This window comes from Chrysochloris asiatica, unplaced genomic scaffold, assembly GCF_000296735.1.
Source record: "Chrysochloris asiatica unplaced genomic scaffold, ChrAsi1.0 scaffold00255, whole genome shotgun sequence".
Taxonomy (NCBI): Eukaryota; Metazoa; Chordata; class Mammalia; order Afrosoricida; family Chrysochloridae; genus Chrysochloris; species Chrysochloris asiatica.
Genome location: NW_006408773.1, coordinates 3,715,231 through 3,734,241, shown reverse-complemented (window position 1 = coordinate 3,734,241; position 19,011 = coordinate 3,715,231). Strand labels below are relative to the sequence as shown.

General features: G+C 34.9%; 1 protein-coding gene across 1 annotated transcript in view; it reads right to left on the bottom strand.

The window, feature by feature from the left end:
• HTR2C (5-hydroxytryptamine (serotonin) receptor 2C, G protein-coupled) overlaps window positions 1–19,011 on the bottom strand; it is a 147,306-nt gene that overhangs the window by 14,510 nt on the left and 113,785 nt on the right. Inside the window, exon 3 of the mRNA XM_006873803.1 lies at window positions 11,259–11,459. Within this exon, the coding sequence (XP_006873865.1) occupies window positions 11,259–11,459 (201 nt within the window). The remainder of the gene's footprint in view (window positions 1–11,258; window positions 11,460–19,011) is intronic.

The window sequence follows — 19,011 nt, the reverse complement described above, 5'->3', positions numbered from 1 at the left end:
CAGATTCAAAATGGCCAATACCAGTCCATTTCAGCTCACTAATGCCTAAGATATCGATGTTTATATTGTTGTTGTTGTTGTTGTGTGCTGTGGAGTCGGTGCCGACTCATAGCGACCCTACACAGGGTTTCCGAGGCTGTAAATCTTTACGGGAGCAGACCGCCTCATCTTTCTCCCGCGGAACCGCTGGTAGTTTCCAACTGCTGACCTTGCGGCTTACAGCCCGATTCGTAACCACTACGCTACCAGATGTTTATATTAGAAAATATAAAAGGTCCAAAGTAACAAATGAGAGCTTTATGTTTAGAAAATTTTAAAAGAGCAAATTAAAACCCTGGTGTGGTGCTGCAGGATAATGCGCTGGACCACAAGGTCAGTTTGAACCACAAGGTTGGTAGTTCAAACTCACCAGCTACTACTCAGAAATCCTATACAGGGTCGCTATGAGTCGGAACTGACTTGAGGCCACTTAACAACAACAAACAGAAGGAAGGACATAATAAAGATAAGAGCAAATTTCAATGACATAGTAATTAGACTAACATTGCAGAAAATTGTTGACATGAAAAGGTATTTTGTGGAGAATTCTAATAAAAATTTTAAATTCCTAGTAAAATGATACAAGAAAAAAATAAAACATAGATTACTATATTCAGGAATGTGACAGAGGACGTTAAAACAGATCATATAGACATTAAAAGAGTGATGTTAGGCTATTATACTTTTTAGCAATACATTTAAAACTTTAGATAAAAAGCTCAATATGAAAATTGGCATGAAAAGGAATGTTGACATTTTTTATTCATGATGCAATTGAATCTATAATTAAGAATTTTCTATGCGTCCACATACACATCTGCAGGCTAGGGTGACTGCAATTATTCCAAGCATTTAAAGAAGATAATATACTATTTTATACAAACTTAGATAAGCATAGTTTTAAACTCATTTTATGATATTCACATAACCTTGGTGCCAAAACTGGACAAGGACACTACCAAATAAAGGGATATGGCAAAGCTGTGTCTCTTATTAGAATATCTAACTAAAATACTATGCCCCCAAATCCAATGATATTGGAATAAAAAACCCTATAACCAAATGGGAATCTTAGTAATCCAAGATGGCTGTTCTTTAAAAAATGATTTAATTACTATGCTATCTGAACAAAGTACAAAAATCCTGTAATCATCCCACTACACACATAAGATGGAGTCTTGGTGTGGTGCTGTGGGCACATGTGTCAGACTGCAAAGTGATTTGAAGTGCAAGGTTGTTGGTTCAAGCTCACCAGCTGCTCCTTGGAAACCCTATAGAGGGTCACTATGGGTTAGAATCAGCCTGACATCACTTAACAACAACAACAACAACAACAAAACACAGAAGATAGATTATATAAAGCTAGATTTTTATGAAGAAGGTTGTGGCATCAGGACTGAAGGAAGACTAATTAACAACCTGCAAGATTCAGATAACACAATCTTGCTTCCTGAAAATGAAGAGGACTTGAAATGCTGATGAAGATGAAAGATAACAGTATTCAGTGCACATTACATCTCAATGCCAAGAAAACAAAGATCTTTACAAGTGGATCAATAAATAACATGATAAATGGAAAAAAGACAGAAGTTGTCAAAGACTTTGTTTTGCTTAAATCCAAAATTAACACTCACAGAAGTGTCAGTCAAGAAATCAAATGATATATTATTGCATTAGGGAAATCTGCTGCAAAAGTTCTTTTTAAAACAGATGGCAGTTTGAGGATCAAGGTGCTCCTGACCTAAGCCGTGATATTTTTAATCCTATGCCTGTGAAAGTTGTTTATTGAATAAGGAAGACGTATAAGATTTAAGGAATAGAGTCACTCTATCAAAAAGAAATGGTTTGTGTTCAACCATTTCAAAAGGTAGCATATGATCAAGAACCAATGATACTGAAGGAAGAAGTCCAAGCTGCACTGAAGGCATTGGTAAAGAATAAGGCTCCGGGAATTGATGGAATATAAATTGAAATCTTTCAACAAACTGATGCAACACTGGAAGCACTCACTCACCTATGCCATGAAATTTGGGAGACGGCTACCTGGCCAATCGATTGGAAGAGATGCATATTTGTGCCCATTCCAAAGAGAAGTAACCCAAACAGAATAGGAAATCATCTAACAATGTAATTAATACAATATGTAAGTAAAATTTTGCTGAAAATTATTAAAACAACAGCTACAACAGAACATCGACAGGGAACTGACAGGAATTCAAGACAGATTTAGAAGGGGCCATGGAACTGGGAATATCATTGCTGACGTCCGATGGATCTTGACTGATAGCAGAGAATACCAGAATGATGTTTATTTCTGCTTTATTGACTATGCAAAGTTTTTCAAATGTGTAAACCATGATGAACTATGGATAGCAGTAGAAAGATTGGGTATTCCAGCACACTAAGTTGTGTTCATGAAGAACCTGTACATATACTAAGAGGCAGTCATTCGAACCAAACTAGGGGATACTGAGAGATTTAAAATAAGGAAAAATATGTGCCAGGCTTGTATCATTTCACCATTTTATTCAATCTGTATGCTGAGCAAACAATCAGGGAAGCTGGATTATATGGAGAAGAATGTGGCATCAGGATTGGAGGAAGACTCATTAACAACTTGTGATATGCAGATGATACACCTTTCCTTGCTGAAAGCAAAGCGGGCTTGAAATACTGATGAAGATCAAAGACCACAGCCTTCAGTATGGATTGCACCTCAATGTAAAGAAAACAAAAAGAAGATATGTGTCCATCACTTATCTCAATACCTTTGTATAGCTTAAGGTAGAGATCTGTCTAGAAATAAATAGTAATGCTTGAGAGTCATCAGTATCTAGATTTTAGTTATTTTTGTGGGTGAGGTGAGCCAGGAGAGCAGTATAGGAAGAATAAGGATAAAGAAGAAAATGAAAAGATGACTAGCAACAGACCATAAAATAGAAGAAAAGGAAACCAAAGGAAACGATGTCACACCGGGCAAAAGGAGAAAGAATATCGAATGTTATAGGAGAAGGAAGAATTGGAAACATAGTTCTTAAAGTGCAGTCCTAGGACATCTGGTCATCTCTGAAACTCTTTCCATAAAGTCAAAACCACTTTATATTGACATTAAATTGTTATCTGCAGTTGTCAATTGTACTTATGAACCAAAAGTAATAGTAGGTAAAAGTGCTGGCATCTTACCTTGAATCAAGCCAATGACAGTAAATTATATTCGTCATTGCCACACAATTGCAGGAGAAAAAGGCATATCATTGATGAAGCAGTGAAAAATATTAATTTTATTAAATTTTAATCCTTGCATAAAGGTCTTTTGAACAATCTACGTTGGAAAGAAATGGGAATGATGCCTAAAGCACTTCTGTCACATTTTGAAATAAGATGGGTGCTTTTCACGGAATTTTACTTGTAGAAACAGTTGAATTGGTGTACGTTTTCTGTGTAGTTCTCAACAATAAAGAACAAGCATGAGAAAAAAAGTTGATTGATTTGAGAAAAAAAAAAACACTTGTGCAATTGTGATAGTTGCAAGATGAACTAGACACTTTTTTTTTCAATAACAATTTTATTTGCAGTATTGATCCACAAATTGGAGCTATTCAGACATGGATATTTTGGCAGACATTTTCATAAAAAAAAAACAGATAAAAAGCCTGTCAACTAAATATAAACAAAACTGATAGTATTTGCTGCCATTGATAAAATTCAAAGTTTCAAGTGAGTATTAGAACATTGGAAAAATTGTGTTTACTCCTGGGAACTGGATACCTTTCCAATATTTAAGACTTTTCTAATGAGATTGGTTGTGATATTGACATATATCCTGTATTTATTCACATATAATCCATTCGTGTAAATAACATGCACATGCATAGAATGCATGGAGAACATTTAGGAAACTAAGTTACTAAAGGTACTTATATGTAATATGTAAGGGTTGAAGTACAACACTGTCTGTGATACGATAATATCCATATGCCTAGAATGAAGACCAGTTAATACCACTATTATTCAAATTGACTCACCAACAGCTAAAGCCAGTAATGATGAAATTGAATTCTACTGACTTCTTCAGTCTGAAACTGATCAAACATGCAATCAAGATGTATTGATAATTACTGTGGACTGGAATGCAAAGGTTGGAAACAAAGAGGAAGGATCAGTAATTGTAAAATATGGCCTTGGCGATAGAAGCAATGCTTTGACTTTCGGAACACTATATTAATGTTTGGCATATTAAAAAATAAAGCAAACAAGTTTTGAGAAATCAACATTGAATAAATGCAGAAACAACAACAACAACAAACCCCAAAACACACAACTGTATAAGAATTGACAAAAAAACCACAACCAAAGGGAGACAAAACAAAAAGAATATAGTCACTTGAAGCATAATAATTGGACTATATGCCCTCAATTGGAAACATTCTTAAAAAATTGCAAAGCAATTTCAAACATAACATCTATTTATGGGTAGTGTATAGGAATATCAATTCAGGTGTTAATTTGTTATATTTAAGATTTATAAAATGAATGAATATATTGATGCTTTGGAGAACCAGGGTACTCACTGTAAGGTAAAATAATAAAAAATTGCGATTGGATAACTAGAGGGAGAATCTTGTGTTTATGCATTGCATTAAAGGCATAGATATATATAAGAAATTATATGAGCAGATTATGGTGTTGGTGAAGAATATTGAATATACCAAGAAATGTCAGAAGGATAAACAAATCTGTCTTGGAAGATGTATAGTCAGAATTCTCTTTAGAAGTGAGATTGGTGAGATTTTGTCTCTTGTACTTTGGACTACAATCAGAAGGGACCAGTTCTTGGAGAGAACATCATGCTTGGAAGATTATAGGGTCAACAAAACAGAAGAAGACCTTCAATGAGATGGATTGACACAATGGCTGCATAGAATGTTCAAAGTATAACAATGACTGAGGATGGCGCAAGACTGCAAAGTGTTTTTCTATGTTGTGCACAGGGTCTTTATGAGTCAGAACTAGCTTGCTGGTATGTAACAACAAGCTTCCATACCTTGGTTTATAAAACAATACCCTCTGAAAGGAGCAAGGATTCCATGAAAGAAACGGCTGGTTTTAGGTCTAGGGCATGGAAAGTAACTTTATGCCAAGAATTGAGAAAGTGTTCAAAAACTTATGGGACATATCAAAAGGTATTCTCACCAGACAAATTTAAGACAATTAGAGCATCAGAATAATTAAGGATAGTAATGAATTATATTACATTGAGTGTAGAAGAATCCATGCATTTCTACTGGTTAAAAAATAACAGACAATGAGTAGAAGAAAAACCCAACTAATAAAGGTAGAAAGAATTAGAAAACGACAAAAATTACCATTTTACATTCATCTTAGTTTTGAATGAATAAGAGAAGTATCATCAATAAATGCTGAAAGCGTTAGGTCAACACTTGTTGGGAAACAGTAACTGGACTGTATGCAGAAGAACATAGCATCACAATTGGAGGAAGACTAACTAAAAACCTGAAACAAGAAAATGACACAACCTTGTTTGCCAAAAGTGTGAAAATGACTTGAAGCATTTACTGGTGAAGATCAAAGACTACAGTCATCATTATGGATTACACCTGAACATAAAGAAAATGAAAATCCTTACAACTGGACCAATGAAAAATATGATAAATGATTAAGTGAAGCTGTCAAGGATTTCATTCTTCTTGGATCAACAGCCAATGCCTATGGAAATAGCTGTCAAGTAATTGGACAAATATATCTCAAAAGACCTCTTTAAAAAGTTTAAAACTAGAGATGTCACTTTTATGGCTATGGTGAGCCTGACCCAAGCAAGCGATCAACTTTTTAATTGCTTCATATGCATGTGAATACAAGACAATGAAGAAGGAAGATTAAAGAAGAATTTGTTCATTTGAATTGTGTTGAGGAAGAATATTGAAAATATCATGAACTGCCTGTAGATCGAATAAAGCTGTCTTGGAAAAAGTATAGGCAGAATGTTCTTTACAATCAAAGATTTCATCTTGCTCTCTTGGACATGTCATCAGACAGCACCAGTCACTGGAGAAAGATATCCTGTTTGGTAAAGTAGAGGGTCAGTGAGAGAGAGACCCTTATTGATATGAATGGGCACAGTGTCACCAACAATGGGCTCAAACACAATAATGGTTATGAGGATGGCTCAGGAATAGGCAACATTTCATTGTTAAACATAAGGTCACTATGAGTTGGCTTCAAAACAAGACATTCCCATTTCTGTCTCATTTTCTTTCATTTCAAAACAACATATACTGAGCATTTGTAATCCTTTGAATTTTGTTGAGAATTAATTTATGAACAAGATATGCTCTTTCTCTTAGACAGTGGAATAATGTTATTTCCAATCCCTTTTACTTATATTCATGGTCATGTTTATGGTCAATTTTGCAAAATATTTTTAGGATAATTGATGGGAATATACATTTTTCAGTTGCTGTCAATAAATTCAGGTTTGTTAATTGTGCTTATATAGTCACTGAGGAAGGTATGCTAAAATCTTACATCATTATTGTAGATTTGTCTTTGTAGCTATGTCAATTTTTGCTTATGTTGAGATTATTAAATATATACAGATTCATAATAGTATGCTTTCCAGCTGAATTAAGCCTTTATTTATGAGGACATCTTGTTACTTTCTTTTTGTCTAAGTTTATCCTGACAAATATTAATATGGCATACCACTTTTATGTTGTTTAGTATTTATGGAGAATATCTTTTCCTATATTTAAATTTTCTTTAATGCTATATGTATATCTCCAGTAAAAAATAAGTTTGAGGTCTTTTTTTTTCTTCAAATCTTGTCTGACAGTCTTAAAATATTTAGCCCATTTATATTTAAGAGAATTATGAATATATTTGTTTTTAACGCTGTTGTTTTTGCTGTTTTTTTTATATGTTTGCCACCTGATCTGTGTTCTATTTCTTTTATTGTCTCCCTTTGCAGTCATATGCTCTACCACTGAGCTATACCCTCTTTGTTGTTTTCCTTTGTATTTGCTTTATTGACCTACAGTATTTTTCTGTAATTTGGAAATTAACCGCTGATTTTCTGTTTTATTAGTGATTATCTTTAAATGTGTACCCAGTTATTCTTTAGTTCCCTTTGAATGTGTACCTAGTTATTCTTTGTGTAGGAGTGTGACCTGCAATCAATACCTTTTATCTTACAAGAGATAAAAGAAGGGAGAAATGAGTAGACAAGGGGGATCTACTACTAACAAGAAAGAATAAACTGGAAAGGAGTGTGCTCTTTGGGCCTGGGGTCCTTGCATTGTGAATTTCTAGATTGAGGAAATGTTTGATTACAAGACACATGAAGATCTCCAAGGAATGCTGGGTTTACAGATACTGAAAGAGACAAGGACCTTTTTTCCAGAGTTGCTATGGATTTGGACTTCTAACCTCCCAAACTGTGAGAGAATAAATTTCTGTTTGTATTGTGGTATTCCTGTCTTAGTAGTGCTAGATAACTAAGATAGTCATCAAAGTTTAATATTAGATCTTATTTTCACCTTTTCCCTGGATAATTAAAGAAGCTTATTTTCAATGCATTTTACTTAAATAAATGCCAGTTTTTGTGTTTAATTCCATAAATAGCCTAAGAACCAGAAGACAGTATTATTATTGCTTAGTAAAGACAGTGTTTGTTTAGATCTAATCATACATTTACAATTTTCATTGCTCTTAATTATTTCCTGCATCTCCAACTTTCCATGTCTGGCCATTTTTCTATTCTTTAAGAACACTCTTTAATATTTCTTTAAGTATGAATCTGCTTTTTGGTATGTTCTGTCTGCATTTGCTTGTCTGATGATGTGTCTATTCTGCCTATAATTTTGCTGGGTATATAATTCTAGTTTGTCATTCATTTCTAAGAGCACATTGACGTTTATTATTGTACCATCATCTGGCTTTCAGTGTTGCTGATGAGAAAGTATTTGTCAAACTTATCATTGCATCATTGAAAATGCTCTTTTTATTTTTCATTTTTCTTCTATGTTAATGTACATATTAAATTTTTGTTTCTGCAATTTCGTTATGATGGGTCTGTTATTGTTGTTAAGTGCTGTAGAGTCGGTAACGACTCATAGCGACCTTGTACTGGGTTTCTGAGGCAGAAAGCCTCATCTTTCTCCCATGGAGTGACTGGGAGGCTTGAACCATGGACCTTTTGGTTCACAGTCCAGTGCTTATCATACGGAGCCACCGTGCTCCCTATGATGGGTCTAGATGTTGATTTCTCTTTATTGATTCTGTTTGATACTTGTTGGACTCTTTAAATGTGAGAATTGGAGTTTTATTTAATGAATTCTAAAAAGCCATTATTTCTTCAAATATTGCTCTCTGCCATTCTCCTTGTGGAGCTCTTGTCATTTATACTGAGTCTATTATTCTGTTTATATTGTATGCTCTAACGTGGCGCTGTGGATTAATGTGTTAGACTGCAAAGCCGGTTTGAACAACAAGGTCGATGGTTTAAGCTCACCAGCTACTCCTTGGTAACCCTATACAGGGTTGCTATGTGTCGGAACCGACTCTATGGCACTTAAAAACAACAATCTATTATTACTGTTCTTCATGCTTCATTCATCACAGTTTCTTTTCACCCATCTCCTGTAATTTTTCCTTTACTTATGTATAATAAAGTAAATGTACATTTAGTTAGAAATTGTTTAGTTTGTCAAATCTTCAGTGACACTCTTTATAGTTTTCGGTTTTTTGCTGAAATATTTGAGTTCAGTGTTTAATTTCCAGTTGTTGTTAAAAGCCATGGAGTTGGTTACAACTCATAGCAACTCATAGTGTTTCTGAGGCTGTAAATCTTTGGGGGAGCAGAAAGCTTCATCTTTCTCCTTCAAAGCAGCTAGTGGGCCTCAGCCATTAATCTTGTGGTTATAAGTCCAGTGCTTATTTTACAGAGTCTGTATCTGATAATTCTACTATCTGGAGTGCCTGTTGGTTAATTAGTATTATTATTTACTCTGCTGTGTCTGGTTCATGGAGTCCTAGTGTGATGCAGTGGGTTAATACGTTGGACTGCAAAGCCGGTTTGAACTGCAAACTCGGCAGTTCAAGCTCACCAGCTGCTCTTTGGAAACACTATACAGGGAGGGTTGCTTTGGTTGGAACTGACTCGATGGCACTTAACAACAACAACAATCTGGTTAATATTAACTTGCTTCTTTATGTCTGTTTATTATTGTGAGAAAATTGTGGCATTTGGAAATTATTGAAAGAAATACTTTGAGACCTAGGATTTAGATTTTTTTGTTTCTTCCAGAAATTTGGAGAAATTAATAATAATGAGATTACCTTTTTCCAATTTCAAAGTTCTAGACTTTTTTTCAGTTGCAGGCATGACTTGAACCAGAGCTGAATACCATGATGGTTGTTGTTGACCCTGTACAGAGTTTACCAAGGAGCAGCTGGTAGATTTGAACTGCAACCTTGTGCTTTGCAGAAGAGTGCTGACCCTACAGTGCCACACCAGGAATCCATGTTAAATGCCACATTGTTGTTGTTGTTATGTGCCATGGAATTTTTGTCCATCCTTATTCCGGAGTCCTGGTATGGCGCTGTGGGATAATACACTGCACTGCAAGGTTGTTTTGAACCGCAATGTCAATGGTTCAAACTCATCAGCTGCTCCTCAGAAACCCTATACAGGGTCGCTTTAAGTCGGAACCGACTTGACAGCACTTTAACAACAACAGCATCCTTATTTCTATTGTGCTCATCTTTGCAATGTTGTTATTGTTGTTGCTAAGTGTCATTGAGTCAGTTCCAACTCATGGTGACTCTGCATAGAGTTTCTGATGAGCAGAAGATGGGTGCAAACTGATTTTTCTGTCCAGTGCTTTTCCTACAGCACCATACCAGGACTTAAATTCAAGTCTATTGACACTTCTCAGACTTTGTATTCCTATATTCCTATTTTGTCCCTCTTTTGCTTTGTGAGGTTGTGAAATGAGCTTCTCAGTTACATATTTAACTTTGCAAATATATCATTAGCAAAGTGATCCAAAAATCATGATCATTTTTCTGGGGTTTTATCTTTTTCTGATTTTGGTACAATAGGCCCTCATTATCATATTAGCTTTAAAATAATTTTAATATTTGCTCCACATTTTTAGTTGTCTGTAACACAAGTGTCATTGCAAATTAGTGTTATTACTGGAAGTGACTATCTCTAAAGTTCTTATTTATTTGCATATTTTCTTTGTAAGTACCATAATAGCAGGTGCTCCTCTTATGATACACACACACACACACACACACACACACACACACAAAAGAAAAATCTTAAGACTTAAGTTTATTTGACCAATAAAGGCAGAGTCAAAATCTTTAGATGATATCAGTAAAGAATGTATAAAGGTCTTGATCTTGCTGTTCATTTTACCTGAATGTTTCTCAAAAACATGTTTAAAGGGAAATTCCTTAAAACACACATAATCTCCAAATGAAAGTGAAATAAAATGGGTTGTAAAAACCCTCACAATCCTGTTGGTTATATTACTTTAACAGTAGTATTGTTAAGCCAATTCTGAATATCTCAAATCTTATAAGCAAATCGGTCATTATTTCTCTCTGTTGCAACAATAGATCTTTAAAAAAGTTAATAACTGCTTTGTCTCTGTATAACCAAAGTCTAAGAAGACATTTAAAACAGAGGAAATAGAAGTTTTAGCTTCATTCGTAGCATGTATTTAGACATATTCAGATTATACTAATAAATTTTCCAATGAAGAGGATATGAAATTAGAATAGAATGATTAAAATTTGATGTTCCAGGATAGGTGTTTCTTTTTAATGATATAATTGTTTTTTCAATTTAAAACTTGTCATATATTGTTTTCATTTTCAAAGTGTTTTAAATATCTCAAATGTTTTGTTGTCTGTGTTGCAGAACTCATTGGCATATTGAGGCATATAATAATGAGTAGTATAAATAGAAACTTTGCGCTTGTATAGTCAGATAGATTACATTCCTTTCATTATTGTTAACCTAAATATCAGATAAATAGGTTAAGAATAATTAATTATTAATTAGAGAAAATCCCGATTAAACGCAAATGTTACCAGTCGACGTCTGTACGTTGTTCACAGTACATAATCCGAAAGTATTGAGCATAGCCGCTGCAATTCTTATGGCCAAGAAAGTTATTAATTACCTATTGAAATTGCCCAAACTATAGCAATCTTCATGATGGCCTTAGTCCGCGAATTGAAACGGCTATGCTCAATAGGATTACGTATTGCTACATACCGATCCAGCGAGATAGCGCAGAGGTGCATGATGGACGCTGTTGAAAATAAAACATCTAAAGCAATCCAGACGGGGCACAAATATCTTGGTAGTGGCCAGACATAATCTAAAAGAGACCAGAAAGGAGACAAGGAAATATTATTCAAATTGTACAGATTGTAGTTTTTCATTTTAACCTAATTTTATTTTCTTCTTACAATAAAAACTTTTTGAAGAAAGTGAGATTTGGAAGAAATTATTCTCCATGGTAATTTTGTTGATGTTAATGTTGATGACTTTAGTATTATTTATGTGCATTATTTGTTATTGAGATAAAATTCCTAGAACATGTAGTTGACCTTTTAAAAGCGTACAACTCAGTGACATTTATCACATTCACAATATTTTTCAATCATCACCTGTCTCTAGTTTCAAAATGTTTTTACCATATCATGAGGAAATCACATATCCATTAAGCATACCAATTTTCCTTCTTCCCAGCACTTGGAAACCACTAGTTTGCTTCCTATTTTATAGATTTACATATTAAGGATATTTGTTTATAAAGAGAACCATACAATATGTAACATTTTGTGTCTAGATTCTGTCACTTAGCATGCTTTTAAGATTCCCCTATGTTGTAGCATTTATCAATACTTCATTCTGTACAATGACTATAACAATGGCATAGTATTTGGCCATGAATAGTATGCTTATTCATTTTGCTTATTAATTAATTAGTTAATGGACATTTGGGTTGTTTCCACCTTTGAAGCATTGTGGGAAATGCTGCTATAAATACTCACGTACATTTATTTATTTGAATAGCCATTTTCAAATAGGAGTAAATTGCAGCATCATATAGTAATTCTATGTATACTTTTTTGAGGAACTGGCAAACAGTTGTCTCCCTTGGTTAGATCATTTCACATTCCACCAGTAAAGCAAGAGAGTTTTAATTTCTCCATTCTCATTACAGCACTTATTATTTTCTGTTTTATTTTGTTTTTTAATAGCCATCTCAGTGAGTGTAAACTAGCATTTAATTTTGACTTTGATTTGCATTTCCTAAGTGACAAATGATGTTAAACATTTTTTCATGTGTTTGCTGGCCATTTGTAAATCTTCTTTTGAACAGTGTCAACTCAAATTCTTTGTCCATTTTTAAATTGGGTTGCTAGCCATTTTGAGGTTGACTTGTAAGAATTCTTTATAATATTCTTGATTATATTAAACCCTTGTCAGATATATGGTTTTCAAATAATTATCTCTATTGTGTAAGTCGTCTTTCAACTTTCTCCATTCCATTGCCATTGAGTTGATTCCTACTCAAAGTGACCCCATACAAGGTTTCCATCTTTCACCTATGGAGCAGTTAGTGGTTTTGACCTGCTGACTTTGTGGTTAGCAGTCCAGTGCTTATCCTACAGTGCTTGATAGTGTTGTTTAAGGCACAAAGTTTTCAGTTGTGCTTATATCCAATTTCTTTCTTTTTTTCTTATGTTGTCATATTTTTGGTGTTAAAGCTAAGAATTAATTGCTACTTCCATGCTCATGAGGATTTATTGTTCTGTTTTCTTACAATAATTTTATGGATTTATCATTTATGTTAGGTTGTTGAATCACTCGGAGTACATTTTTTCTATATGGTGTGAGGTCCAGGATCAATTTCACTATTTTCCAAGTGGAAATCCAGTTGCTTTTTATCATTTATTGAAGACACTATTCTTTTCATATTGAACGTACTTGAAACTCTTACTGAAAATCAACTGTCTGTAGACATATAGGTTTATAGAATTGTTTTGATTACTCTACTCTATTGTAAGTGTTGAAATAGGATAGAATGAGTTGCCCAACTTTGTTGTTCTTTTTCAAAGTTGTTTTGACTATTCAGAGGCCATTGCAATGCTATAGTGTTGACTTTTCCATTTCTGTAAAAAGCTCTTGGGATATTGATACAAATTTTGTTGATTCTGTAGATTGCTTAGGGAACCCTGGTGATACAGTAGTTAACGTCCTTGGCTGTTAACTGAAAAGTCAGTGGTTTGAACCAACCAGCCACTCTATGGACACAATGGTGTGCTTCTATAAAGATTCACGACCTTGGAAACCCTGTGAGGAAGTTGTACCCTGTCCTATAGGATCACTGAGACAAAATCAACTCTATGGTACTGCATTGGGTGGGTAGATTGCTTTGCATAGTATTGACATCTTAGCAATATTACATCTTCCAATCATTAACATGGAGCGTCTTTGCATTTATTTAGGTATTTAATTTCTTTCAGCAATGTTTATATGTTCATTGTACAAGTCTTTTACCTTCTTGGTTACATTTTTCCTAAATATTTTCTTCTTTTAGATGCTTTTTATTTATTTATTTTTTTGCTTCAGCTGTTGTTTATTGACATACAAGTAGGCTCTATAGCAACAGGCCTGCAGCAGTGGGCAACATGGAAGGTGGAGGGTGGAGTGTTTGTCTGCAGTGACAACTGAAGAGTGCCGGAAACAGAGGTGCCCAAATGCACAAACAGCATGGTGGGAAGGAGGGAGACTGAGGGGCTGGACAAACAAGTAAGGGCCAGAGGCCGAGTTGGCTTCTGCTGGAACCACTGGCCCATCTCCTAACACCCCTGCTCAAGCTGTCTCCCAACCCTAAGCCAGGGCAGAGCATTTTTGGGTATCCATTTTCTACAGGAACTGAATGATATACACAAAAGAGTGGGCGCTTTGTTGACCTCTTGCATTAAATAAGCTCAGGGCTTCCAGTCCTGCACCCCTCATTCTTCCTTTGTTTGTGGGGAGCCTCAAGATGGGCAGCCATAGATGCTATTTTTAATGAATTTCCTTTTTAAACTTTATTTGCTGATTGTTCACATAGAAACACAACTGATTTTTTGCATGTTAATCTTATACCCTTCAACTTTGTTGAATTAATTTATTAATTCTAGTAGATTATTGTGGGTTCCTCAGGATTTTTCTGCAAGATCATGTCATGTGCAAATAGAAATAATTTTATTTCTTCCTGTCCTATTTGATGACCTTTTCATTCTTTTTCTTGTCTAAGTGCACTAGATATAAATTCAAGTACAATAATGAATAGCAGTAGTGAAAGTGGCATCTGTTTTTTGCTTTTGACCACCATTGTGTATATGAGCTGTGCGTTTTTTGTTTTTTTTTTCATAAATGCCTGTTACTATGTTGTGGAATTTCTCTCATGTTCCTAGTTTGCCTAGTGTCTTCATTACGAATGGATGTTGGATTTTATAAGATCCCACATAACATGAGCATGTCCTTCTTATATTCACTCGGTTAATGTGAATTATGGTACTGGCAAAGAATATTGAAAATACCATAGACTGGCTCTCTTACCCCACTGCCTGTAATTTCTGTGAAGATGGTTAAACAATAATAAATAAAATGAGAAAATGGAGAAAATAAAGCTTCCCAAATAATGAGCAAATTATAGTAGTTGGAGAGGGGATAATTAATGAATACACCTCTAAATTTGGAGATAATATTTGGATCATACATGAACAAGTGATGATTGCAGCCCTAGACTATAGTCAGATGACTTGGCATTGTTTTGTCTTCAGGGATTGAGAAGATAGTTTCCTGGAGTCACACAGGTCTCAAGACTAACTGACATGTGATTCAAAGTCAAGGAAAGACATCTTCTTTGGATGGTTTCTACAATATTTTGCCCAAAGAACCCTTTGTATGCATGTGAAAGCTGGACAGTGAATAAAGACCATAGAAGAATTGATGCTTTTGAGTTATGGTGTTGGAGGAAAATATTGAAAGTGCCATGGGCTGCCAAAAGAACCAATAGATCCATTTTGGAAGAAGTGCAGCCAGAATTCTCCTTGGAGGCCAAGATGGCCAAACTTCGTCTCTCATACTTTGGACATATTGTCAGGAGGGACCAGTCTCTGGAGAAGGATATCATGGTTAGTAAGGTGGAGGGTCAGAGAAAAAGAGGAAGACCCCCAACGAGATGGATTGGCCAAGTGGCAGCATCGATGGACTCAAGTGTGGCAACAGTAGTGAGGTTGGCCCAGGATCGGTAGTGTTTCATTCTGCTGTGCATAAGGTTGCTATGGGTCGGTATCGACTCGATGGCACCTAACAACAACAACAGTAACCAAATTCTTCAGTCTGAAATTGATTAAACGTGCAATCAAAATGCATTAACAATTACTGATGATTGGAATTTGAAAGTTGTTAACAAAGAGGAAGGATCAGTAGTGGGAAAATATGGCCTTAGTGATAGAAAGGATGCTGGAGATTGCATGATAGAATTTTACAAGACCAATTACTTATTTCTTGAAAATACCTCTTCTCAACAACATAAAAGGTACTTATATACCTGGACATCCCCAGATGGATTGCATAGGAATCAAATTGTCTACAACTGTGAGAAGAGATGGTAGAAAAACCTAAATAAGACCACATCAATTGCTCATATGCAAGTTCAGGCTGAAACTGAAGAAAATTAAAACAAGTCCACAAGAGCCCAAATATGACCTTAAATGCATGCTACCTGAATTTAGAGACCATTATAAGAACAGATTTGATGTATTCGACTCGAATGACGAAAGACTAGAAGAATTGTGAGATGACATCAAGAACATCATATATGAAGAAAGCAACAGGTAATTAAAAAGACAGGAAATAAAGAAAAGACCAAACTACATGTCAGAAGATACTCTGAAACTTGCTCTTAAACATACAGAAGCTAAAGAGACTGGAAGAAATGATGAAGTAAAAGCGCTGACCAGGAAATTTCAAAGGACAACTTAAGAAACCAAGTAAAGTACTAAAATCAAATGTTCAAAGACCTGGAGTTAGAAAACCAAAAGGGAAGAACATGTTCAACATTTCTCAAGGTGAAATAATTTAAGAAAAAAAACAAAAACAAAAAAACTCTCTGGTTGCAATATTGAATGATTCTTTCATACTTCAGACATGTTATCAGAAGGGACCCATCCCTGGATAAGGGCATGGTGCTCGCTAAAGTAGAGGGTCGGCAAAAAAAAAAAAAAAAAAAAAAAAGAAGACACACAATTAAATGGAATGACACATTGGCAGCAGCAATGGGCTTTATTGTGCATGGGGTCTCTGACTCTGAGGTGACTTGACAGCCTTCAACAACAACAATGGGTAAAATATTGAATGATACAGGTTATCATCAAAAGAAGAAAGAAATACTTTGGATATGTGGTTAAGAAGGACCAATCTAGAGAAGGACATCATGCTTGGTTAATTAGAGGGTCAGTGAAAGAAAACCACCAATGAGATGGATAGACATAGTGGCAGTAACAATGGGCTCAAACATAGCAACAGTTGTGAGGATGGTGCAGTACAGGGCAGTATTTCATTCTGTTGTGCATAGGGTCACTATTAGTCAGAACTGACTAGATGGTACCTAACACATAACACCCAGACAGTAACTTAAAGTCATGCATATTAAAAAAGATCTCAACTAAAGATGATTCTATGGGCAAATAAAAGGGCCAGTTTTATGGTGTTTTGAGCTTGTAATGGTAGCGTAGTGGTTACGAATTGGGCTGCGAGCCACAAGGTCAGCAGTTGGAAACTACCAGTGGTTCCGCCGGAGAAAGATGAGGCGGTCTGCTCCCGTAAAGATTTACAGCCTCGGAAACCCTGTATAGGGTTGCTATGAGTCGGAACCAACTCCACGGCACATCACAACAACAACAACAATTCTGCTTCTTATGCACTACATAATTTAAAATGACAAATGCCTAAAAACAATTAATTTATATTATAAATGTCATATATAACTTGTTATAACATGTAAAGGGAGTAGTAGTATAGAAATGTTATGGCACTTAAAAGCAATTGGAATTAAGTTGGTATCACTTTAAACTAGGTTGTAGGAATTTTAGGATATCAACTATAATCCCCTTGGTAACCACAAAGAAATTATATAAAAAGGAAATTAGAACAATATCAGAATGTTTCACCACAAAATATCAATTAAATGCAAAAAACAGCAATATTAGAGAACGTGAAGGGCAGAGAAACTTATAATAGATACACACAAAAAAATGGCAAAATGAGAGCTGTAATTTGTTCCTTATCTTTAATTACTTTAGATTTAATGGATTAAACTCTCCAGTCAAGTACTGAGATTGAAAGAATAGATTAAAAAGAAATATATTTTGGTGTTTTCTAGAAGTAGCACACCATAGATTCAAAGACATAGTTTAAAATGAAAAGATGAGAAGAAGAATTTTGTGTACACACTAAGACATTTGAGTGACTATATTAATATCAAAGTCCTGGTGCAGTCCTATAATAAAAGCACTGGGCCACAAGGTTAGTTTGAACTGCAAGATCAGTAGTTCAAATTCACTAGCTGCTCCTCGGAAACCCTATACAGGTCTGTTCAACAACAATAACAGCATATTAATTTCAGACAAAATAGATAATATGCCAAATAAGTTCATCCAGTCTAAACCAAACCCACTATGAGATAGGTGCTGAGAACACACCAACATACAATCATCAATTAAATATAAATACAATGACACCACAATGTCTCAGAGAAAACAGACGATTTCAGCCTATACAAAGAAACAAGACAGAGTACCTCAAACAAGTGACCAAAATATTGTGTCAGAAAATAAAATACCAGTAATGGTATCAGTTCAGGAATGCAAAAGAATGCTGTGTAGGTACCTTCAACGGACTAAGAAACAGATCAAGGAAAGCACAGAATAAAAAAACACTACAATATCGATCTGACAAAATAAATGAAAATTTAGAAACAATACAAAACAGAAATTAGAAAGCCAGAAGATTAATCCTAAGACTTCAGAAATAGTACATTGAAAGGGCAAAGAAATAGAATTGATTCTCTGTAAGGTCAAATGAGTGAGCTTGAAGACAAAACTCTCAATATTCATCTTTGACAAGAACAACCAGAAATAAGAATTTAAAAAATCCAAAGAAAGCATAAGATTTATGCAGGACACTAACAAGAGGAATAACTTACATGTGGTTGGAATTTCAGCACAGGAAGAAACAAAAAAAGCCATAGAAAAAATTGTCCAAGAATTCCTGGAAGAAAACTTCCTTAACATCATGAAAGATAGCCATTCAAGAAGTTGCATGTATTTGAAACAGGACAGACCCCAAAAGAAAAACACTAAGACATATTACACTGAAACTTTTAAAAACCAAAGACTAGGAAACAATCTGAGGGCAGTTTGAGAAAAACAAAAAGTTACCTACCCAGGAGAATTAATAAGACTGTGTTCTGCTTTCTCAGCAGAAACCATGCAGGCAAGAAGACACTAGGATATAAAGCAATAAAAGAAAAGAAAAAAAAAAAAAAGTCAAACAAGAACCATGTTGTTGTTAATTGCCTTTGAATTGGTGCCAGCTCATAGAGACCCTGTATAGAGTTTCCAAGGAGCATATGGTGGGACATTAAAGTTCAGTTTTATTTTCTTCCAGAGAGTTAGCTAGTGATATTATATATGTGTGTGTGTGTGTGTGTGTGTGTATATGTATGTATGTATGTTTACAGTTGCAGTCCAGATTGCAGTACAGTTTACGGTTGCAGTCCAGATTTGCAACAATCTCAATCTGGACTGCGGATTTTGCAGTTCAAACTGACCTTTCGATACAGAGCTTCTCCTACAGCATCA